The 25959-nt window shown below is 39.5% G+C and overlaps 1 protein-coding gene across 6 annotated transcripts in view; it reads right to left on the minus strand.

Moving 5' to 3' along the window:
* Positions 1 to 25959, minus strand: part of cadm3 (cell adhesion molecule 3) — a 199201-nt gene that overhangs the window by 11775 nt on the left and 161467 nt on the right. For 3 of the 6 annotated variants that reach the window (XM_030159505.1, XM_030159507.1, XM_030159506.1), the window contains exons 8-10: positions 6548 to 6723; positions 5808 to 6152; positions 2395 to 2415 (exon numbers count right to left, since the gene is read on the minus strand). In XM_030159505.1, the coding sequence (XP_030015365.1) occupies positions 2395 to 2415; positions 5808 to 6152; positions 6548 to 6723 (542 nt within the window). Of the gene's footprint in view, positions 1 to 578; positions 1308 to 2394; positions 2416 to 5807; positions 6153 to 6547; positions 6724 to 25959 lie in introns of those variants that run through there. The other 3 variants (XM_030159509.1, XM_030159508.1, XM_030159510.1) reach the window with 3 other exon arrangements.

Genomic DNA, 25959 nt, shown 5'->3' on the forward strand with positions numbered 1-25959 from the left:
TCAAACTCAAAAATAACAGCATAATAACCTAGAAATAATGACTCCAAATTTTCTTCCTGGTGTAATGTGAAAAAAATAATATGGCATCATGCCTATAAATAATGGCAACACCATTTTTTTTCTCTTTGATTTATTGCAAAGAACATTAAATTCTGATATCCTTGAAAAATAAAACATCAATAACCTGAACAAATATGAACAACCTGTAATGTCTAAAGAAAAATAAGTGCAACTTTAACAATATTCTACCTGTTTTGTGTCTTGGTAGATCTGATCTGTAATGCACATGTATACATCATAAGTTGAGGCATAATATTGATCAAATTTTTCTTATTATTAGTTCTTATTCTTCTTCAGAAATTTCAGTTTTTTCAGGTTATTCACATCTTTTTGTTTGGATTGTTTGTAAAATGTAAATGTTTTCATAATTTAATGTTATTTTTTGCATATAAAAAATTCGGAAGTGTCATTATTTATAGGTTATTATGTTATTATTTGACTGGTCCGGCCCACTGGAGATCAAATTGAGCTGAATGTGGCCCCAGAAAGAAAATGAGTTTGACACCCCTGCTTAAATATGTTCCTCCATTATCCTTCATTTTGGGTCTGTATTTATGTTTTATCTAAGTTTCAGCCTGATATAACATTGTTAATACTAGGCTAATTACAAAAAATTACATAATGATTGTCTCTGTATCACTTAAGAACATCCCTGTTATTACCAAACTGTAATGTACAGTAAAGTACTGCCATCATATTAAAGTGCTAGTAATTAAAAAAAACAAAACATACAATTTCTTTTTGTCTGAAAAGTTTCCCATTTTTTAGGAGATGCCAGTTTTTCACCCAACAGCAGAGATTCAACCACTTCAGCCACTTTAGCAACGTGTCCCTCAGAGAAAGAAGATGCGATCTATGCAGAAATGATTCCATACATCATTTATTTCACCTGACTTTTCAGTCCGGATCAAATGCTGGGTGGCAACGCGATAGTCACTTTTGAAAGGCACAATGCAAAAGCAGCACTTGTGGCAAAATGTGAAAAACAAGTTAAATAACAGATAATAGAGGAATTTGAAAAGGTGAAGAGACTGACTTGAAGACAGTCAGTGAAGAAGGGAAGCACATGAGCAATCAGACGGAGTAAAAGTAAAGGCCCATTTATGATCACTTTACATTTCAAACACTGTCAAGCGTCACTGCCTTTATACTTCTATTGTGTTGGACTGAGTGTTTGGTGATCAGTCCACCAGAGGGCGCTGCTCTGAATTAACATATTGGCCAAATACCAAGAAGAAGAAGAAGAAAATGAAGGAAAGAAGAAAAAGAAGAAGAAAGTCAATAATAACAAACATGGCGATAACAGAAGAGGTTTTTGAAAAGTTCCACCATTTCTGGAAATTATTCGCTTCAAATCTCAACACTGCCCCCTGTGGTTTCCAGCGGTACTGCTCCATTTAGGGTCACGTCCACAGACAGAACGCTCCGTCCGAGTGCACATGCATATTTAACACTGAGCATAAATGGGCCTTTAGTGTCCACACCCAATCAGAAGACAAGAAGGAGAGATAAAGGCACTGACAATGAAGACGTCGGCAAAAACTGAATGTGAAGGAAGCAGAAAAAGGAGTTGTGTTCGTTATAAACAGCAGGGAGACCAAACGACGTGGTGAACGGCCAATTTCAGAGGGTCCAATCCAGCCAGTTAGAGAAGTGAAGGGGCATGACGACAGCCAACCAGAGGGGAGGAGGTGGAGTGGAGGGGGGGTGAGGAAGAGGAGGGAGGGGGAACTCTGAGCACCAGTCAAAATGACACACACACATATAGAAAAGTCGAACACACACACACAAACGCTGGTCAGCGTGGAGGTGAGAGGGGCATGCTGACGAGGCCAGACTGAGAATGAGCCCATAAATCCTGCTGTCAGCATCAAAGGAAAGCAGACAAGACCCGAGAACACCTCCAAGCCTCAACCCCCCCACCCAGTACTTACACAAAAACACACACATACACACACACAAAAACACACACAGAGGAGAAGTGGAACACTGTGTAAAATGACTTGTACCACTTAAGAGGTCAAGCCAGTGTGTGAATGTGTGTGTCTTTGATGGAGCCTATGTGGGACTGCAAGTGTGTGCACCATACATGGGAAACAAAAACCACCAAAAAAAAAAATAGAATAGGATATGCGTGGGCAGGGATATGAAATATTCATCCAGTCGCTCTGAAGTTCAAAGTGTCCCCCAGACTACGGGATTTAAAGAGACAGACTGACGAAACTGACAGAACTACAGACCGCCAAAGCTACAGATGGACAGACAGCAAGACAACAAGAGTTAGAACAACAGAAAAAAGTCAGAACCACAGGTGACTGGGTGGAAAAGTTGTACCTGCGCTGTTGTCTGCAGCTTCTTCTCAAGTGGATGAGTTGATGGATTGTTGGATGTTTAGATGTTTTGATGGATGAATGGATTGATGGATGGATGGATGGATGGATGGAGGGAGGGAGGGATAGTTGTTTAGATGAGTGTGTTTTTGGGACGGGACCAGGGATTATCAACAAGAGGAAACAGGAAAGAAGAAAAAAAACAACTGTGATATGGGGCCACATGATGTCATTTTTTTTTTTTTTACCTCTTCTTGCACTTCATGTCTTGCAGCAACTTTTACATGTGTGTGCATGTAAAATCTCTGAATGCTCTATCGTACAGGCACAGTTTGTGTTAGGGGTCGACTGATACGATTTTGCAGAAATTACACAATTCCAATTATTAAGAATCCCAGTATTTGGAATCAAATGCCGCGTTTCCACTACGTGGTACCAGCTTGACTTGACTCGACTCTGGTCGGACTTTTTGCATTTCCATTACAAAAAAGGACCTGGAATCTGGTATCTGGTACTAGTTTTTTGGTATCACCTCCGTCGAGGTTCCAGGACTGGGGACAAGATACCAAAACGTGACGTGTAAACACTGCAGATCACTGATTGGTCAGAGAGTCATCTCTGTGACCCGTCGTTTTGCAAAAAACAGATGCAGAAGTTTACAGTAAATATAGCCTTAGGTTAATCCACATGATGACATCCCGCAAAACTACACCAAGGTTTGTCAAGGTCGAGGACATTCAGCATGAGCTTGACAAGACAGCACGCAACGAGTGAGTTTATCAGCAACTCTCTGAGCAGACGACACGGAAGTAACGCGCCGCATCGCTATGACGTCCAGGTACTCTAAAGTCGGTAGTATGCTGTAATGGAAACGGTCTCCAGGAATAGGACCTGGTACCCGAGTCGAGTTGAGCCGAGCCGAGTCGAGCCAGTCCCACGCAGTGGAAACGCGGCAAAAGTGACACCCAAAAAAACGTAAATATGCTTCAACTTACAAAGGTTAACTACATCCACCCATACATTGGTTAGGGTTAAGGTTACATCTGAGCCAGGATTACACAGGTATACTTCGGGCTGCATTTTAAGGACATGTCCACACGAAACTGCATCTTTTCCTATCTGATCTTTTTTTTGGAGTCGTTTCAGGAAAATCTGCGTCCACACAAAACCATTAAAAAGGACCAAAAATGATGTAGTACAAATGCCAGCCCTGTATGTGACGTTATAGTGCTTTTGCAAAAACCGGAGAAGACGTCGAGCATGCGCATAAAGGTTGCTTGGTTCTACTGGGTCTGATCCCATATTACCTTCTGGTTGTCCATCTGATTGCCTTTCTGTGCTGTAGATCCAAGAGCATGTAGTGAATATTATTGCTATGGTTGTTTGTTGCTCATTATAATGAAAGAGTCGCTGAAGATTTTGATTAAATATTTCTAATAAGCTCAATAGCTGATGTAGCATGGGCACTACTTTTTATTCTGCTATTGTTGTTGTGAAGTGTCCTCTTGCTTCTGGGGTGAAAGGTTAGAGAGATGGAGCTATGACATCATCCTTTTAGAAAAGTTGCGGTTTGGTTGTACAGACGAAGACACAAAACTGGCATTTTCAGATTTATCCACTCTGGGACACGGTTTCAAAAAGTTGCAGTTTCAGTGATGGAAAACACCTGTTTCGTGTGGACGATACAAAAGGTTTGTGGATACAACCAAAACCATCTTCATATGGACAGGGCCTTACACTTCTCCTGGCACAAGTTTAACCTTAACCCTAAGCAAAAGTCCCATGAAAAAGGTGGACATTGAAAGATTATTTTAAAGAAAGCATTTTCATTATTTCTTCAAAATAATAGTTTGGATTATCTGAAGCGGGGTTGTTAGAGAACTGTGTAAATTCAGTATATTATGGTCAGCGTCAGCCTTTTGGAGTATAGCTATAGAAGCCATGTGCTGCTGTGGATGGGGTGGTAATACAACTGGGGGGGTTTTCCACCTAAATATAGATTATTCCACATATATAAATCAGTATTACTTTAAGTGTACACTATTTTTAGAATCCTTGTTACTGTCTTACCTTGTCCTTCTCACCTGGTGCCCTAACGCTCTGTTGAAGGCCACCAGACCCCTTTAAGATAAACTCTAAATCTGACCTCAGAAAACAACATTTCCTGAACTACTTCTTCCTCTACGCATAAGGTTTTTTCTTTTATTGTGTGGTTTGTAGTTTTAACCATCCTTTGTGGTTCAGAACTAACAAACAAACGAGTCAGTACAGTTGAAGACATGGATCCCTTGTGTTCTGCCAAAAGAGTCTGGTAGCTTTGAACAGAGCGACATAATGACTTCAGTTCACTGTCAGAATGGGATTAGCTGAAAGCAAAAATTCTAAAACTGACAAAAACAGTTACTGATTATTTAATTACCCAAAATATACTGTCCAAAGTCGTACATTGTTTTCCTTCCAGATTCAGGACTCTTGTGTGCTTCTCCAAAAAGGGCGTGCTGACCATCTACTGCCATCTACTGTACATAATATACTAACTACAAGCCCATTCATAAAACCTCACCCCAGATAATCCAGACTGATCCTTTAAAACTAAGTGCAGGGATCTCTTGGCAGCAAAAACGTTAACTGAAAACCTCAACTGATGAATGAACAAAATAGTTTTCAAAGTTTATAAAGTGGAAATGACTGGAACAAGTAAAACTTGAATTTGCATCAAAATTTGAGCTGGGGAAACGGATCAGCAGAACCAGCAGAGCTTCTCTGTGTCAAAGACAGCCCTTTTCTACCAACATTTAAATAATTTTATTCTTTTTCATGCCCCTAATTTTGAACCATTCTTGGTATTTTGAGCAAAAATGCTAACTGGTTCAAAACTGGCTGGAATCAAAAAAGTTTTTTTTTTCTTGAACTGAACTGCAAACTGAAAAAAGGATGTGCAATAACAGCCGTCTAAACTCAGAGCTGTGGTGATTTTGTATTGAGTATCAGAGTAAGCAGGCTCGTTCCACTTGAATACTAGAATAATAATAAACAACCTTATGGATTGCAGACATTGACAAAAAAAGATAGTTGTCAAAAAGTGGAGACAGATTGGGGAATAAATCATCACATTATGGTCGCTTGCACAGTCTGCATTCTAATCCTTGATTGAAATGGTTTTGCTCCAAACTGGGGGAATATGAGCCAGTTCACTAGATGGCACTAAGGTTCCAAGAGCAGTTACTGAACAGATCTGGTTCAAGAACCAGATCTAATTTGGTAGAAAAGGGCAGACAGAGGGAGGTGCTGCATCAGAGCCAAAAGTCATTATATAATGAATATAGACCTGATATCCAGTCAGGCTGAGAACTGGTCGACCCCTAGTTTATGCACTGATTACAAGTGTGTGTACGTGTGTATCTCTGATGGTTTTACCTGTGAAAGTGTAAACTCCATTCAGCTGGACGGAAACTGAGGAGGTAAGGGAGGAGGAGGTAGAGGGAGTAGCAGTAGGGGCAGCAGTGCTTGTGAGGGAGGGAGAAGGAGAAGAAGGAGAAGGAGAAGTTTCAGAGCTGGATGGCAGGTCAGGAAAGAGGGCGTTGGAAAGGGTGGAGGTGGTGGAGGATTCAGGTCTGGGGGTTGTCACTTCAGTAGTGGGAGAGGGGGAGGAGTCAGACGAGGAGGTATGGTCAAGAGAGGAAGGAGGTGAAGAGGGGCTAGTTGAAGGAGGAGACGTCGAAGAGCTAAGAGTGGTATGCAGAAAGTCTGGGTCCATGGGGCCTTGGAGATAAGGAGGAGGAGGAGGAACATGATGAAAATGAGTGGAAGGAGAAGTGGGAACAGGTGAGCAAAGCGCAAAAGTTGCCATGGATCGAACGAACGGGACACAGTAAAGCGGAGGGAGGAGAAGCGCAAAAAACGAGCGAAGCGGTTGGATGGTAAGCGGTGGTAAGCGATGGTAATGGTGGCACGGTTGGATGACAAAAAATCAAACAACACAACAAACAAAAACAGGAGGAAAGAAACGAAAGAAAATCAGAAGAGAAAAAAGATGGAAGTAAAAGCAAAGCCACAACAACTGACAGAAGAACAAAAAAAAAAACATGATGAACGTAAAAGAAGAACCCCCTCCTTGTTTTATCCCAAACATATTTATGATTTGACTTTGTTTTTACCTTGTACTTGGAGCGTGTACTCCCCCAGGCCTTCAGTTCCAATTCCGTTGCCTGCGTAGCAGAGGTAGACGCCATTATCGGATTTGTTGAGCATCTCAAAGTGAAGGTAAGCACCTTCAACTTTAGCCAATGGGGGGAACTCTCCGTTCTTCTTTTCCCACCTGTAGGAGGTAGGCCTGAGAGAGAAACCAGACAGAGACACCAAAAAGAGTCAGAATCCTGAGTTGAACTGCTCTGTACATTCCTCTACAAAACCAAAGTAACAAAAAGTTAAAAAAAAAAAAAAAAAAAAAAAAAAAAAAATATATATATATATATATATATATATATATATATATATATATATATATATATATATATATATATCTCAAAAGACAGAAAAGTGATGAGGGGGGAAAGAAGATGTGACAACTGCTGCAGGAGAAAGAGAAAAAAGAATGATCAAGGGCAAAGAAAGGGAAAGAGAAGAAATGTTACAGGAGAGGGAAGACTGGGAGGAATGGAGAAGTAAAAAGAGGAGAGATGAAAGCTGGAGAGATGGATATTATGACAAAAAAATATAGGAACGACTGTAAGAGATGCAGCGAATGATGAAAAAGCACAAGGGATGAGTGTTGTCGCAGCAGACAGTGAAAGAGATTAAAGTGGTGAAAAAAAAGGGGGGGGGGGGGGTGAAGAGAATGATGGAAAGAAGGATGAGGTTTTTGGGAACTGAGCCACAGTTTGAAGATAGGAGAGATTAAAAAAGATGGAAGGAGGAGAGGAGGAAGAAAAAGAAGAAGGAGAAGACAACAGAGTGAAGATCAGCATTTCAAATCAGCCGGCTTTAAAAATCCATTCTGCATAACAGATCGTGTATGAGAGAGATAGTGAGATGTGCCTTGATAAAAGAATCAATTATGTAAATGTGCCAGTCCTTAAGCTCTGTACAGTAATTACAATGATGGGGAGTCTGAAATGGGACAGACCTGAATATGTTGGATGGATTAATCACTCCACAAAATGTGAAAAAAACAGCCTTAGTGACACCTAAAGGTGCAGTCGGTACATTTACAGAGGCAGCCAGGTGGCCATATGTGTTATGTGGGAAAAGGAGGAACGATACAACTTTGAAGTAAATTCCTGCAGATTTCTCCACACATTTATTTTAAATCTCTTAAATACGGTTTTGATGATAGTGAGAAGAAAAACTGACAGTATAATAACTTTTATCAACTGCTGCTGCTGCTGCTGGAGAAAATTCCCAAACTGACTGAAAGCAAATCATGTGTTCCCTCGACACCTGCTGCTGAGCAAACACTTCTCAGACTGTGCCGTGACTGAACAGTTTAGAGTTTTAGGTGTAGAAACATGTCCTAATAATGCTGAAAAAGAGCTCACATGCTCATTATTAGCCTCACTGTTCTGAGGCTAATAATGACAATTAGAGCCGTAGGATTAATCGATTTTAAATCAAAATCGGATTATTTAATTAGGACAATGTTTAAAAAAGGGTAATCGTCAAATCGAATTTCATCTCTCTTGTGTCTTCGGGCTACCATAGGCTACCACAGGCTACCGTAGGCTACCATAGGCTACCACAGGCTACCATAGGCTACCACAGGCTACCACAGGCTACCGTAGGCTACCGTAGGCTACCATAGGCTACCACAGGCTACCACAGGCTACCACAGGCTACCGTAGGCTACCATAGGCTACCACAGGCTACCGTAGGCTACCATAGGCTACCACAGGCTACCATAGGCTACCATAGGCTACCGTAGGCTACCACAGGCTACCATAGGCTACCACAGGCTACCGTAGGCTACCATAGGCTACCACAGGCTACCATAGGCTACCATAGGCTACCACAGGCTACCATAGGCTACCACAGGCTACCACTGGCTACCACAGGCTACCATAGGCTACCGTAGGCTACCATAGGCTACCATAGGCTACCACAGGCTACCGTAGGCTACCACAGGCTACCACAGGCTACCGTAGGCTACCATAGGCTACCACAGGCTACCATAGGCTACCACAGGCTACCACAGGCTACCATAGGCTACCGTAGGCTACCACAGGCTACCACAGGCTACCATAGGCTACCACAGGCTACCGTAGGCTACCACAGGCTACCATAGGCTACCACAGGCTACCACAGGCTACCACAGGTTACCACAGGCTACCACAGGCTACCGTAGGCTACCATAGGCTACCACAGGCTACCATAGGCTACCGTAGGCTATCACAGGCTACCATAGGCTACCGTAGGCTACCGTAGGCTACCACAGGCTACCACAGGCTACCATAGGCTACCAGAGGCCACCATAGGCTACCAGAGGCTACCACAGGCTACCACAGGCTACCGTAGGCTACCACAGGCTACCAGAGGCTACCATAGGCTACCACAGGCTACCACAGGGTACCATAGGCTACCACAGGCTACCATAGACTACCGTAGGCTACCATAGGCTACCGCAGGCTACCACAGGGTACCATAGGCTACCACAGGGTACCATAGGCTACCACAGGCTACCATAGACTACCGCAGGCTACCGTAGGCTACCACAGGCTACCATAGGCTACCGTAGGCTACTGTAGGCTACCATAGACTACTGTAGACTACTGTAGCATACCGTAGGATACCATAGGCTACCATAGGCTACCGTAGGTTACCACAGGCTACCATGGGCTACCATAGGCTACCACAGGCTACTGTAGGCTACCACAGGCTACCATAGGCTGCCACAGGTTACCATAGGCTACCATAGGCTACTGTAGGCTACCATAGGCTACTGTAGACTATTGTGGGATACCGTACGATACCAAAGGCTACCATAGGCTACCGTAGGATCTTCCCCCTAACTGTTAGAGCTGTCTCCACAGTCTTCGGTCTCCACACACCAGTGCTCAGATGGTGTTTGCTAAGGAGAGTGAGAAGTTTGTGACTAAAAATAGCAAGAGGAAGTCGGTTGTGTCGAATTGGTACGGCTTCCAAGTTTCCGCTGAAGACCAAACCATTCCTGTAAACTCTGCCTGAAGGCAGTATCAGTCAAAGACAGCAGCACAACCGACTTATTTCAGCTCCTCAAACATCATCACACACCAGAGTGAGAGCAGTGCATTTGCGTTGCAGGCTGCACACGAAAACAACATGCTGGCACCTGTTGTCTTTTGTAGTTTTACCCAGAAATCAAAATTAAAAATCAAGTTTTTAGAAGAAAAAATCTGGATTTTCTTTTTGGCCAAAATCGTGCAGCCCTAATGATAATACCATGTGTGGTTTACCTGCTGTAAAACACTATCTGCTGTTGTTGCACAGCCTGTAAAAGCCACATAATAAGCAATTAACTGAACAATTAACTTTGCATTTACAGGCTGTAACTTCAATGGTGTTATTGAGCAAACATTTGAAGCCAGAAGTTTAATTACACCTTGGATAAAAGCATTTAAAGCCCCTTTCACAGTCCTGAACATTTAACCCATAAACACCCAAACAGCCACTGTTGACCAAACTCAACTACTGATTGAACTGTTTAACACCTGCTGATCCACTAATCCTATCAATATATGTAAATAACTGATGTAAAATGCAGAGGCTCCGTAGTTACTGTGGAAACACCATCTTCTTCTACAACACTGATTCACTAGTAAGGTTGGATCAGTGACAGTGGATGGACACACTGTTCAGTTATTGAGATATTTTACTGAAAAAGTAAAATCTACATGATCAAATAATTAAATATAGGAAAATACCTGATTTTACTGAAAAAATGCAAAATGTACAGGAAGATATTATAATAAATGGTGATAAATCACTTAAGAAAGGTTAAATACAGAGAAAATATTATTTGGGAACTGCGATAAAAGTAGCACTTTATTTATGGGTTAAATTCACTATATCTAGTCAAAGTTATGCATGTTTACAGTGTTAAATGTAAGATTTTTGCAATACATGGCCCATGACATGCACAAAATTTATATATGCAAAACACCATTGTTAGTATTAAAAAAATGCAGTAAGAGTGTGTGTTAATGGCTAAGAATTCATTGAGATTAGGCACAAAAACAACCTCGTTAAGGTTAGGAAATGATTATGGTTAGGATGAATATAATAAAATTACATGACAAGCATTACAAAACCAAACACAACATTTACCTTTGATTTGAAAAAGGGTTCATTATTCTGTCATGTCTGTCCCTAACTGTGTCTAAGGTTAGCTTATTTATATCACATGAACCTTATTTATCACAACATCATAAAAAAAACAGATAAGACTCAATCTTTATAGGCCCATTCTTTATATACCTGTTGTGGGTGTTCAGCGCTGAACATAAACAATAGGCCTATAAAAAATTGTCTTATCATTTTTTTATGGTCACTTTAGGCTGATTTTTGTCTTGCTTTACTCCACATTTAGGACATTTGTGTAGGATGTGGCTGGAAAAATGCTTCATCTCTTGGTAAACGCCCCTATCTTTGCTGTGCTCTGGTCCTGGTCTACTGCAGGTGTGTGTCTGCAAGAAACTGTTTAGAGATGAACTAGACATGAACACACTCAAACACAGACTCTCCAGGGACATTTACTCAGTACCTCATTATATGGTTATTTACAGGTGTGAGCTTTGTGAAGTGTATTAGTGCTTTAGAACCTAACAACTGTGAAACAATCAGAAAAAAAAAAAAAAAATGTTTGTGCAGCTACAGCTCACACAACCACTACTGCATTCTCCCTCATTCACTGAGAGAAAAGAGAGGACAAAGTTGAAACGTTCGCTTAAAAACAAGAAGCTAGAAATGCAATAATAATCCTTAATATTTGGCACCTCCCTTTACTGAGCAAGTGACTATTTTTGGTAATTTCCACATACATTATAAAACAGCGACAGCAACAGTTCCAGTGAGGACAGTATTCGCTTTTCCATTGACCCTAAAATATAACTTGCGCATAAAAATTTACCTAATGGAAAAATGACAGTTTCACCAAAAGTCTACTTTTTCGATTAAAAGTTTTTGCGCTGGCAAGAGGTGGTTTTTCGGTTGTAGCGCAAATGGTATATCACGCAAAACTGCAAAGGAAAGACCTTTTTTCACAACTAGAGTCAGGTGAATTAAAAAAACCTGATGTTGACGGACGTGACAACAAGCGAAGAAGAAGAAAAAGAAGAAACATGTTGCGGTATGTGTGGACACACCAGGAAACCTAATCATTTTTAGTTTAGTAGGAGATAGAGGGGTAATATATAATAGTAATGAATATATCTGTAAATCAACACCATATTTACCTCCACCACTTTGTGTGTTTGCATGTATGCGTGTTTGTTTGTTAGCAAGATAACTCAAAAAGTTATGGACAGATTTTCATGAAATTTTCAGGAAATGTTGATACTGGCACAAGGAAGAAATGATTAAATTTTGGTGGTGATGGGGGGGGTGACGAAGGACGGACGGACAGATATGTCTTGGCAGAGATCTACGCTCTCCGAGTGCTTTTCTTGTTATATTTGTCGCCATGTTTATGGAATGACTTCTCGTGTCAGGGTTAGGGTTAGGGTTAGCGACTAGTGATCGAGTCAACAGTCTCAGGTCCAGTGTGATCTCCAGGGTCTGTAAGGTCCACCTCTGCATGAACAGTGAGTGGACCTGCTTTGATAGGTACCATAAAGTAATGGTACTAATTAGGGATGCACCGATACCACTTTTTTCCAGACCGAGAACAAGTACTTACATTTGAGTACTTACCAATACCGAGTACCAATACGAGTCCTTAATAATCCCATTCCAGTTCTTAGTTCCTTTTGTAAATGTGCTTTATTGTCGTTGTCATTAGTCTGACTGGAACAAAGTGCTGCTACTGACATTTTTTGTGTCGGAATGAACGTTTCTCAATTAATCCACCAGGGGGCGCCGCTCTGAATTAACCATACTGGACAAATACCACGAAGAAGAGGAAAGCTTTTTGAGAAGAAAAAGAAAGTCAGTAATAATAAACATGGCGACGACAGAGGTAACACTAATGTGGATACTAATGTTGATATTGATGAGGGTAGTTGTCATAAGTGTGTCAGTAGTTTTTCTCTAACTCACACAGTGGCTCTTTGAACAGATCCTCTACCTCCACGGTTCCTGCTGGTATTCTCTGTTTGGGTACGCATTTGCGAGCACCTGGAAAACGGATGGAATGTACGCAGAGGACGGACAGAACGCTGCGTCTGTATCCGTCTGTGTCTTTAACGTTACTTTCAGTCATTGTTACTTTTGTCCCTGTCGTTTACTTTGAAAAATCTCCACACTGTTGATATTATTCCTCCGCTGTGTACCTGCTGCACTTAACTGTGAATGTCACGCTGCCATAAGTGGTATCGGTGCGGTTGTATCGGAGTGCTTTTAGGAGTACAAGTACAAGTACACACGCTCAGTGTCCCTACTACTAATGTAAGGCATGACGTTCAAAGCGATCATGTGGATGTGGGCATGGGTCTGGATCAGCACTTTATCTTCTAAAAGTGATATTCTAATGTTCTAAAATACATGTTCCTTTCACTTTGCATGTGTTTTTCTTGTATTTTTTTTGTATATTTTCTTGGGTTTTCAATTTTTTTTTGCCACTTATGGGTAAGGAACCAAATATGGTAACTACATTGCCCTTGATTTTCTACATAACAACAAAACATTTAGAAAAAATGTCTTGTTATGTCCTCCAATAATACACTAAGGCTGAAAATTTGAATTTCAGAGTATTTCTCAGAGTGCCCTATAAAGCAGGGCTCTCAAACTCATGTTCTTTCAGGTTCCATGTTCAGCCCAATTTGATCTCAAGTGGGTCGAACCAGTAAAATACTAGCATAATAACCTATAAATAATGACAACTCCAATTTGTTGTCTTTGTTATTAAATTATGAACATACTTATTTTTATAAACTATCCAAACAAAAAAAGATGTGAATAACCTGAAAAAAACTGAAATTTCTTAAGAAAAATAAATTCAATTTTAATAATATTCTGCCTCAACTTATCATTTCTACATGTGCATTATGGATCAGAGCTACGAAGACACTAAGCACTTAGTAACAGACAGAAAATTGTTAAAATTGTGCTTAATTTTCTTTAGACATTTCAGGTTGTTCATATTAGTTCAGGTTATTCACATTTTATTGTTACAGGATAGTTTGTAGATGTAAATATTTTTATAATTCAGTGTTATTTTTTGCACTAAAACAAAGACAAAAATGTGAAGTTGTCATTATTTATAGGCATAGTGTAATATTATTTTTTTCACACCAAACTGAGAAGAAAATATGGAGTCATTATTTTTTTGTGGGTTCTTCTGCTGTTATTACTTGACTGTAGGTCATATTGGTCTGTATGTGGAACCTGAACTAAAATGAGTTCCACAGCCTTGACTGTGGAATTTTTCCATTTTGCAAATTCATCCCACGGGCCGCATTGAAACCTTTGGTGGGCCGCATTTGGCCCCTGGGCCGCATGTTTGAGACCCCTGCTATAAAGGGTTAAATTGAGCATCTCTATAATTAAAGATTAGTTAATTGGTCAGATGCTTTTATCCAAGATGTGCTGATTTTAAATAATCTCGTATTTCAGTCTTGGCTTTGAGCTCTGCTTAGGTGGAAACTTTTCAATTAGCATGTATACATTAGTAAACACTCCTCAGAAGTCATGATATGCTCGGAGACATTCTTTTTTGCAATTACTGAGTATTTTGCTGCTCCATATTCCACCCTTTCCCAGCTGTAATCATTATCACAGTAAAGAATGAGATTTGGGCTATTTTTGCTAAATTACAGATAAGTAAGATTCACAAGCTTTGCAATATTATGTAAATGTATTAATCTCGGTAAGCCAGCTGTATTTCTACAAAAAATATCTGCAATTAGTGTTAAATCTTTTATTATAAAATTTCATATTTTCAACAAATCCAAACATGAGTCAAAATCTGCATCTCAATCCTGTCTTGTATTAAATATTCAAGCATATACAGCTTGTTTCCTTTTAAACGCTAAATCATTCGGTGGAATAAATGGGAAATGCTGTTTTAATTAAATATGACATGATCAGGAGGAAAAGGTTCATATTTAGCATCAGATTACTACATGTTTTCTGAGCCAGGACAGGGTATGGGATTGACTCAAAATAAACTCCAGTGCCCGTGTTCATTGTAATGAGGGAACATGTCACGCAGTGCAGCGGTGTGCTTTTAATAGTCCTGGGACAACAGTGGAATTGGTGCAGAGGAATTAGAGTATAGCAGTCTAGGTCTACACAGGGAACACTTAGTATTTAGGTGCATTCACTGCTCAGGTTGGTCTTTTCACACACTTCTCTGTGTTTCCATGTTGATGTGTGGATATTCTAACCACAGATAGACCTCATCTGACCTCCACCCCCGGGGGACATTTCCCCACCACTTTTGGAATGACCAGTTTTGTACCCATCACTATTTCAAATAACAGTCATTTGTTAAAAGAGCCATCAGACAATAAAACAGTTGACAATATCATACTAATATCACCATCAAGTACAACTATATGAAAATATGGAAATAATATGCATATAGAGAATGAATAATAGAAACAGAAGTTTGTCTTTTATGTTTCCTGTTCACTCTTGAATGTTTGTGCCTGTCTTTGTTTTTTGTATTTTTGCTGCTTTAAACACTGAAATTTCCCCACAGTGGGGTAAAGTCTTATCTTATCTTATCTTATCTTATCTTATCTTATCTTATCTTGCCTCATCTCATCTTATTTTACCTTATTTCATCTCATCTCATCTCATCTTATCTTACCTTATCTCTTCTCATCCTATCTTATCTCATCTTACCTTATCTCATCTAATCTCATTTTATCTTGTCTTATCCCATCTCATTTTATCCTTTCTTTTCTCATCTCATCTTACTTTATCTCATCTAATCTCATTTTATCTCATCTTATCTTATTTTACCTTATCCCATCTTATCTTATCTTACCCTTTCTCATCTTATCTCATTTTATCGTATCTCATCTAATCCCATTTTATCTCATTTTATCATACCTCATCTCATTTTATTTTACCTTATCCCATTTTACCTTATCTCATTTAATCTCAATTTATCTCATTTTATCTTACCTTATCTCATCTCATCTTATCCCACCTCAGCTTATCTTACCTTATCTCATCTAATCTAATTTTATTTTACCTTATCCCATCTTATCCTACCTTATCCCATCTCATCTTATCTTACCTTATCTCATCTAATCTCATTTTATCTTACTTTATCTCATCTCATTTTACCTTACCTCATCTCATCTTACCTTATCTCATCTTATCTTACCTTATCCCATCTCATTTTATCTTACCTTATCTCATCTCATCTTACCTTATCCCATCTCATCTCATCTTACCTTATCTCATCTTATCTTATCTCATCTTATCTTATCTCATCTTACCTTATCCCATCTAATCTCATTTTATCTCATCTTATCTCATCTAATCTCATTTTATTTTACCTTATCCCATCTCATCTTATTTTACCTTATCTCATCTAAACTCATTTTATCTTATCTTATCCCATCTCATTTTACCTTACCTTACCTTATCTCATCTAATCTCATTTTATCTAATCTTATCTTTACCTTATCTCATCTCATTTTATCTTATCCCATCTCATTTTATCTCATCTCATCTAATCTCATTTTATCTTATCTTCTTATCTTACCTTATCTTATCTTATCATAAAAATGTAAAAATACTCCAAAAAGTTGCATGTACTAAGACACATTGACTAACAAGTCAACATGCATTGACAAAGGTTCATTGGCACAGTCAGACAACACAGGATGCAATACTAACACTAATACTAACACTAATACTAACACTAATACTAACACTAATACTAACACTAATGCTAACACTAACACTAATGCTAATACTAATTAATATTCATAATAATTATTCACGTAGATATGAATGTCTGCCTTAAATGGGTCGTGGTTTATTCAATTCACCTAATGAACTCTTATAAACTTAAAGGCAGTTCTCTATATCTAAGGCTATGTTAAAGTTCATCTTAGATAATGTTATTATATCTTATTTCCCTTAGCTGTTCCTTTTCCTGTCGGTGCCATGGACACTATCATTCATGACTCTTGTATATTTTGTATTTTTGCTTTATTTTAGTGGAGTTATAACTGAGTTGGGTGACACGCTGCTTCTGTTATGGACTTTGTTAAATTGCCTTTGTGTCCTTGAGTATTTCAGTCTTGCCAGCTCTCTTCTACCCTTTCTTATGCCCTCTTGAGGTGTTATTATGCTACTTTTCTATCTATTCTGACCTCATTTCGCTGCTTACATTCACACGTTGGACATGATTTCTAAAATGATTTTTCACTGGAACCTTTATATCCGGTTCAGTTTTTAGCACAAAGTGATACCTGTGTTGCCAGCTTTATTCTTAATCAGGTTACAGATTATTGTAATCCTGTTGCATGTCACCTGCTCTTTTATAACCCTGACCGAAGGAAGGTCGCATGCAACAGGTCAAAGTTATGTAAGCCGTTCAAAGGGAACATACCGTGGCCCTTTTTACACGTTAATCTGAGTCTCCCTGGTACTGGATGTATATTTTCAGCTCAAAATACTGCCCAGTTCAATCATTGCACCGTGTATCTGTGCTCCTGGTTAAAGCCTTGTTCCAAATGGGCTGCTTTAGAGTTTGTCCCTTTAAATGTAAGTGAGCTACTGCTGAACGCGCCTTTTCCTTGTGCCTTGGATACTATTATGGAGACAATGTGACAAATCACTCCAAGGTGACTGTTGGTTTCAGTGGTTCTGATGGGTTCTGGAAGACTGACTGAGGCTAGGATCACACTAGAGTGAAATGATTCATTGATTAATTGACTTGAATCGATTAAAAAAAATATTTGGTAACAATTTTCCTGAATCGAAGCTTTGTTTCCTTAATTTCTCTGCTGCTAAACATTGGTTCCATTGTTGTGTTTCACACGGACACTTACTGAGATGCACATGATGCCTGAACCAACACAAACAACAGAAGAGACAAGGACAAAAAGGCAGAAAACGTCTATATGTTGACTTTTCTCCAATGGAACCATCACTTGCTCATTTAAACTTTGAAGCTTTTAACACAAACATTATAAATCTGAGTGTGTATTTGTTTCAGTTGGATGTTAGTTCCATGTTCAGTTGGATCCGAATGGGTTGAAGACCGACCTGACAGATTGTTTACAGATGTCATTGGACTGGTTTGTTGGTGTTTATACATATATTATGACATTTCTATATATACTTTTATACTGTTGTTATTGTTTCCTCCACCAAGGAGGTTATGTTTTTGTCGGCGCTGGTTTGTCTGTCTGTCTGTCCGTGTGTAAGATAACTCAAAAAGTTATGGACGGATTTGGATGAAAATTTCAGGAAATGTTGATACTGGCACAAGGAACAAATGATTAAATTTTGGTGGTGATCGGGGGTGGGGGGGCCATGGGGGGGCCATTGATCTGCCTTGGCGGAGGTCTGCGCTCTCCGAGTGCTTCGCAGACCTCCGCCAAGGCTGATCAATGGCCCCCCCACCCCCGATCACCACCAAAATTTAATCATTTCTTCCTTATCCCATTTCCAACAAACCCTGAAAATTTCATCAAAATCTGTCCATAACGTTTTGAGTTATGTTGCACACTAATGGACAGACAAACAAACAGACAGACAGACAAGGAAGAAATGATTAAATTTTGGTGGTGATCGGGGGTGGGGGGGCCATGGGGGGGACCACTGATCTGCCTTGGCGGAGGTCTGCGCTCTCCGAATGCTTCTAGTTATTATTTCTATACGCATGTTTTTATATGTATCCTATTACTTTTACTCTTTTCGTGGTTGTTGTTTCAGCTGGTTCTGGAATAAGGAACCATTTCTCCTTGTCATTTTCAGCCATGTCTTTTTTATATATTTACTTCTGCCAAGGAGGTTATGTTTTTGTCGGTGTTGGTTTGTCTGTCTGTCTGTCTGTCTGTGTGCAAGATAATTCAAAAAGTTCTACACAGATTTGGATGAAAATTTCAGGAAATGTTGATACTGGAATAAGGAATAAATTATTAAATTTTGGTGTTGATTGGGGGTGGGGGGGCCACAGGGGCCCACTGATCTGCCTTGGCAGAGATCTGTGCTCTCCGAGTGCTTCTAGTTACTATTTTTTTCACCCATTCAAATAATCATTTAATTGAATTGCAGAAAATAATTAATAGATTAATCAATTACAAAAATAATCTATAGCTGCAGCTTTAGTTCACCCTTCACTGTTTAATCTGTTTTTGTTTTAAAACCTGTCACTTTTGCTTTATATCCACACTACTCCAGTGTTTTAACCTCCATAAAACAGAGACTTTTCTGTGGTACTGGTCTAAAGTGGACAGACTAAAACGTAAACACTGACGTCAACATTCACAACATGAGTAGGCCTGATTAGTCTCTACATATCTTCCCCCCTGATTCATTAAACCTCTTTCATATAATCAAATGTTGCTCTTCATTACCTGTTGTGAAGTCAACATGGATGCTGAATTTCAGGCCACTCTGTTCTTAGCAGCTATTGTGCACTAACTCTGTGCATTTGATCCAAATACTACTGACTCCATTCACAGCAGCTCACCTGCTATTCAAGTAATTTGTGATAATTGTTGCTTCTGGCAGCGTCCCCCCCGCCCCCCCTTACAATTGTGATATGTGTTATGTGTTACTTCTGAAGCTTTGCCAAAACAGATTTGGTTTTAAAATCAAAATGTATTAGAGTGTTTGTGGCCTGAGGGTGCTGACTGTATAGTTGAGAGTGTGTATTTCTCCACTGACTGAGTATTTTGATAGCTCAACATTATTTTTAAAGCCCCAGACCTGTTTTATATGGAAAAAGAAAATAAAAGCTTATTTTTCATGATATCAAGTTTTAAGCTTTGCAGCATTAAACCTGCTTAAACGACTCCTTATGACTCCTGGACAATTTTTATTGAATAACTGTGAATAGAATGGAATGTAGAGCATGAATTCCACCGTCTTCTATTACAAAAGACAAAGTGTAGACTTTGATACGGTACGTTATTCTTTTTGAGGTTGACAGGATGTGGCCACGGAGAGAAGAATGACTATGATGGAATGGAGTGTGACACTTATTGAGTCTGATTTGGGGGGTGTTAGGTGGGGTTGGGGGTGGGGGGGTGGGGGTGGCCTGGCTGAGAGGCTGGGTGTGTCGAGGAAGAAGGTGTCGTTGCGGTGATTGGGTTTTGACTGGCAGCTGTGGTGGCAACCTGTATCTGATTTGATGGGACACTAGCTCATCCACAAGCGGCAGTGCACGCCCCCCGCCCCCCCCCCCCCCCACACACACACACACACACACACACACAACACACACACACACACATACACACACACCCCAGCCCTGTGCAGTCTAAAACACACACAGTGCCTTCTTCTTTGCTTGCTTTTCTGTCTTAGTCATTCGCTGCTTGTCACCGAATCTTTGTGTCTCCCTCCACCCACGCTTCGCTCTCTCTCTCTCTCTCTCTCTCTCTCTCTCTCTCTCCCTCTCCCTCTCCTGTCGGTTTGTTTTCCTTCCCTCTCTACCTTTTCTCTCTTTGTCATTTTTTACCCCTCGGTTTCTCATTCCTCCTATAGCTTTGTTTTTGTACGTACAGCCTCTACCTTTCATCTTTCATCTACTGCCGTGTCTGTCTAGTGTAAGTTTTTAGTCATAGTGATCCCACTGAACACTGAACCACTGTCAGGGCCATTTTGAACTCTGCAGAACAATGTATTAACATAGACAAAGAGCATTTCTTACAGTGAACATACATCATTTAATGGATGCTTTTATCTCCCTGTATCTTTACTGCTGCTCTGGAGCTGTATGTTTGGGATGTGCAGTTTCTGACCCCTCCAACCTGTCCGCTGTCTGTGTATTTATTTGTTTGTTTTTTTGTTTGTTTGTCTGCACTCTCCTTTTCTGTCTCTGCTCTCAACTCACCCCAGACAGTTAAAGCAGATGCCTGCCCACCTTGAGTCTGCTGCTGCTTCAGGATTCTATCCATTAAAGGGCATTTTATCTTCCTACTGCAAGTGCTTCCTCAAGGGGGATTTATTGGGTGGTAGCACTTTATGTTAAGGTACAAATATTCACCATCATGTCGTTGCTTGGGGTTAAGGTTCATATTTATGTCATATTGGGTATATATTTTTTTCATTACAAGGTGTTTACTAATGTTGCACGGCCATATTCTACAACTAGAAGTCCAGTAACTTTTCAAAAACCTGTAATTACTGCTTATTGATTGTAGGTGAGAAGGTTTGTTATGCATGTATTATGATGTTAATTTGAGTGTGAATCCAATGTACTACTAAACATATTTAGATTGTAGCTTCCGAACTCACTTTAAAGGAAAAGTGATGTTGAATATTTTGATGCTCAATAACATTGACTTATACATAACCAATATGCTCTGAATATGTGTAAGTTAGTATCAAGTGTTATGTGCAAAAAATGTTTCTATATTGACCTTACAATGCAATGTACAATGAAATTAGTTTTGTTAATGGAAATTATATCAATGTAATTAAATTGTAGATTTGAAATTGTTTTAATAAATAAAATTGAGATAACTGAAATAAACCCAAGTGAAATTCAATGGATTTAATATAGTTGAGTGGAATTTGGTTGAATAAATGAAATGTATGTATGAAAATTAAAATGGAACGGATTTGAGAGTAATAAAAATTAACTGAACTGGATACAAAAGAACTGAATTAAACTAAATTCAATTGGACTGGATAGAACAATAAACAATTTATTGAACTGACTCTACTTAAACTGAATCCAAATAAATTGAGGTAAAGTGAAAAGGGAATGGGTATAACAAATGTACATAAATTAAATGGAATGGATTTGAATTTAATACAGTTGAATTAAACCGGAATAAATTTGATTGAATTGGCCACAAGTCTTTACTTAAATTGACTTGAATTGAACCGAACTGAAATGAAAAATGATTGAAAATGGAATTTAATCCACAGTGTCACACTGTATCACAAATGGAGGCAGAAGTTGCACGGGTGGTCCTGGTGGGAGATGAACGCTGCTATCCATAGCACATAGCTTTTTGCCCTCTATAATTCATTAGCTCTCTTACTGCCCGTTAAAGTACGCAAATATGATGACAGTCACCTCCTCCTCCCCCGCCCCCTATCTGTTCCAGCTGTCAATCAAACTAACTGGCGAGTCTTATTCCTTGCCACTCCTGTGATGAGCTGACATGGGGATAGAGCAAGAATGGGGGTGGGTGGGGGGGGGTGGGGGTTGCAGGACAGCAGAGCAAGAGGAGGTGGGAGGGTGGTGGGAGGACAGGGAATTTAGAGAGGAAAGGTGTGAGGAGAGATAGAGGAGAGTTATTGGAAAGGACGGGGACGGGGAGGAGGAAGAGGAGGTGGAGGAGGGGGGGTGGGGGTGGGGATGGGGGTGGGTGTGGGGGAGGCGTTGTGACAAGACAGAAAAGAGCAAACGAGCCGTGAGTGACATGTCGGCGAACAGATACTTGATGATGGAGGGGCGGAAGGAGGAAGGGGGGAGGAGAGTGGATCGATAGGGCTGGTTGGCTGGAGGTTCATTTATAATGCACAAAGGCCAGGGGAAAGTGCATTTGTGTGGGCATGATTTAAAGGGGGGGGTGCAGCTTGTTTGAAAAAAAACTGTGTACACATTGTATCAGTGAACACTTTCGAGCTTGTACAAGCAGGTGTTTACGCTAACTGCGTCTGTGTGTGTGTTAATGTACGTGCCATGTTTGAACAAGTGACTTCTCACAAGGTGAGAACATGGTAATGTGTGATTGTTTGCACGACTCTTAGCAAACTATCACTGCTGCTGCCTGCACATTATGTGTGTAGATGTCAATGTATTTTTGTATTTATTTTTTTCTTTTATGATTGTGTACCTGTCATGTAATTTGACATTTTTGCCGCAGCTCTGTGTGGGTGTGTGTACATGTGTTAGCTGATTTGTATGCCTCTCTAAAGTGCCTCTGAAACGTCACAGCTGTCTGTGGTTGGAACAAAAGCTTTAATTGAAGGAAACATGACACCTAATCGCACTGGTAGGGTAGGTGTAGAGCTTATTAGTTACTACCAACGCAGTCCTGTCTCAACTCCAAACAGTATTACTGGTCAGCTGTTTAAGGGGCTTAAATCAGACAATGTTAACTCAGGAGTCAATGTGACAATAAAAAAAAGAAGTGACAAGATGGAGCAAAGCCAGTCTAGGATAAACCACAGGGAGAGGCACACAGAACCGTGTTTATGTCAATCGCAATCTCCGAAAGCCAAATCACTTAGACCCCCACAGACTTAACTGATGTCGCTTTGTAAGTAGTGCAAAGGCTTGGCATTCTATAACTTCTTAACATCCACCCAGTCACCAGGGGTGAGAGCAGGGTTAGGGTTACAATTCAGCCATCTTTACAGGCGACGTAGCACAGACTGTTTCAGCCATAGGTTAAACACAGAAACTGAGGATGTTCCCTTGGACTCATGTGCATTAGCTTCACACTTCCTCTATTGTAAGCTTATATATCACAAGTCTCATGTCATAATTGCCTAACTCATACCCAAATGGACAAAAGTATGTGGACACATTGAATTCAGGTGTTCCTTTTCTAACAGGGGTCTGGGATACAAAACAATAATGACAAATGTCATAATATAGTTTTATATTGGGATAAATATCATTGCATTGGTTAGTTTTTTAAAATTGTTATCTTTGTTTCCAAAATGCCTCAGAGATGGTTTTTACTTAATTTCACTCAGCATTGTTTTTTCTTTTTATCCATGACTATTATTTTTGATGTTCTACCTCTAAATATCTAAAATATTTTTCCTGCTCTGACTGTAAATAATAATTTTCTACCACAACTAACCATCTACTTTCTTCACATCTCACTGAGGAAGAAAAATCTCCCATTAAACTTTAAGGAAAAATTGATGTTTCTAAACTATATGGACATAAATATTGGGACACACACATCATGTCTACAGCTGTACGATGTCCTGTTCTGACATATAAACCTCAAAATTAATAATCAATATGATATTTATCCCAATATAAAACTATATCCTGACATTTGTCATTATTGTTTTGTATCCCAGACCCCTGTTAGAAAAGAAACACCTGAATTCAATGTGTCCACATACTTTTGTCCATTTGCGTATGAGTTCCACAATTATGTTATGAGGCTAATGACATGGAAGTTCCAAAAGAGTGCATGTTAAAAGGCTAAAAATTAGTAGAGCAGCATTTTGTGGCATGTTGTTTCAAATGGGGATTTGCATTTTCAGTTTTTTACTTTCCACACAACAAAGGTATCTTGGCGACCTACGGTCCTACTTGAAAGTCTTCTGAGGTTCGTGCCTTACTGAGCAGATCAGAGCTAGTTCCAAAAATGATCAACACACCCATATTCAGCAACACAGCATCATTAACTAAAAGTGAATAGAGACGGTTGGATAAACGCTGTGGAAAACATAGCATATGCTTACACTGCTCTGATCCCTTGTGTTTTTTATGTTTGTTGTGTTGTTTCTTTGCAGATTCAGTCACATCGACACACCCAATATATTTGTTTGTGTGCAGTTCCTTGACACTTCGGGGCTTGCTCTGGGAAACCCATATTTGACGTCACAACGCTTTGAACTGTAAATCCCTCAGGCAAAGTCTGCACAAATGCAGTCTTATGCAAAGCATGCATAAAGGACTCAAATCAGCTGTGAGAAAGCCTTCATGTAGCTGCCGATTTGACAGTTGGACAGCTTTAAGTCCTCCCAGACGAGCAAGAACCTGCCTCAAAGTCAATGAGTGCAAACATTGTCTTTGGGTCCATATTGTTTGTCAGGCAGGTTTATTATTTCACTCCTTTTCCTGTCCTTAATGCAGTATTTTTATTTTACCTAAACCTCTACTGTCTCATTGTCATCGTGTAAATGCCACCGTGTTATGTTGTGTAGTACATTATAATAATGGCTGTAGTAATTTATGTCTGCAAAGTTTGTCATATCTATTTCTGGGAAACACTAGCTATGTTTCTGAAAAGCATGAGGGTCAAACACATGGATGAATTTGTGAAATGCAAAAATTATAAGTGATGTATCAACAATAATTTTAGTTTAGGGGCCACAGCGGGAAAATTAAGTCATAATAACATATAAACACTGAAACACTCCAAATGTTTCTACTTGTTTTAGTGTAAAAAAGTTAAGTTACACAAAAATGTTTACAAACTATCCTTTCACAAAAAATGTGAATAAGTTGAACAAATATGAACTACCTGAAATCTCGTAACAGACGTAACTGCAATTGTACCAATATTCTGTCTGTCACTGAATGTTTTGTGTATTTGTAGATCCACTGTGATCTGTACGTTGTAATGATAAACTGAGGCAGAATATTGTAAAAATTGCACTTATTTTTCTTCATAAATTTCAGTTTGTTCATGGTTGTTCATGTTAGTCACATTTTTAAAGGATAGTTTGTAGACGTAAACATTTCCATGATATAATATTTTTTTTCACACTAAAACATAGAGAAAAGTTTGGATTTGATATTATTCATAATTTATTAGCTTATTATTTTGTTGGTCAGGCCCATTTCAGATCATATTGGGCTGAATGTGGCCCCTGAACTAAAATGAGTTTGACAGCCCTGCTGTAAAGTGTCATCAGGGGGCGGAGCTATAAGTTACATTACACACAGCTGTAATAAGGAGAGTAGAAGAAAAATATTCTGTTGCAAAATGGCTATATTTTTTTCTCATGAATAGAATAATAATAATAATAATAATAATAATAATAATAATAATAATTATTATTATTATTATTATTATTATCCATCCATTCTCTTCCGCTTATCCGGGGCCGGGTCGCGGGGGTAACAGTCTAAGCAGGGATGCCCAGACTTCCCTCTCCCCAGACACCTCCTCCAGCTCTTCCGGGGGGATCCCGAGGCGTTCCCAGGCCAGCCGAGAGACATAGTCTCTCCAACGTGTCCTGGGTCTTCCCCGAGGTCTCCTCCCGGTGGGACATGCCCGGAACACCTCCCCAGGGAGGCGTCCAGGAGGCATCCGAAACAGATGCCCGAGCCACCTCAGCTGGCCCCTCTCGATTATTATCTTATTATTATTATTATTATTATTATTATAGGACACTGTAAATCACAAATGCAAAAATTACTCAAGATATTAATAATCAAGGATGTTAAAATCATTTTAGGTCATTTCAGTCTAAGTGGATCAGACCAGTAAAATACTATCATCATAACCTATAAATAATGATAACTGTAAATTTGTATCTTTGTTTTAGTGTAAAAAAAATAACATTACACAAAAATGTT

The sequence above is a fragment of the Sphaeramia orbicularis genome, chromosome 17, assembly GCF_902148855.1.
Source record: "Sphaeramia orbicularis chromosome 17, fSphaOr1.1, whole genome shotgun sequence".
Classification (NCBI taxonomy): Eukaryota; Metazoa; Chordata; class Actinopteri; order Kurtiformes; family Apogonidae; genus Sphaeramia; species Sphaeramia orbicularis.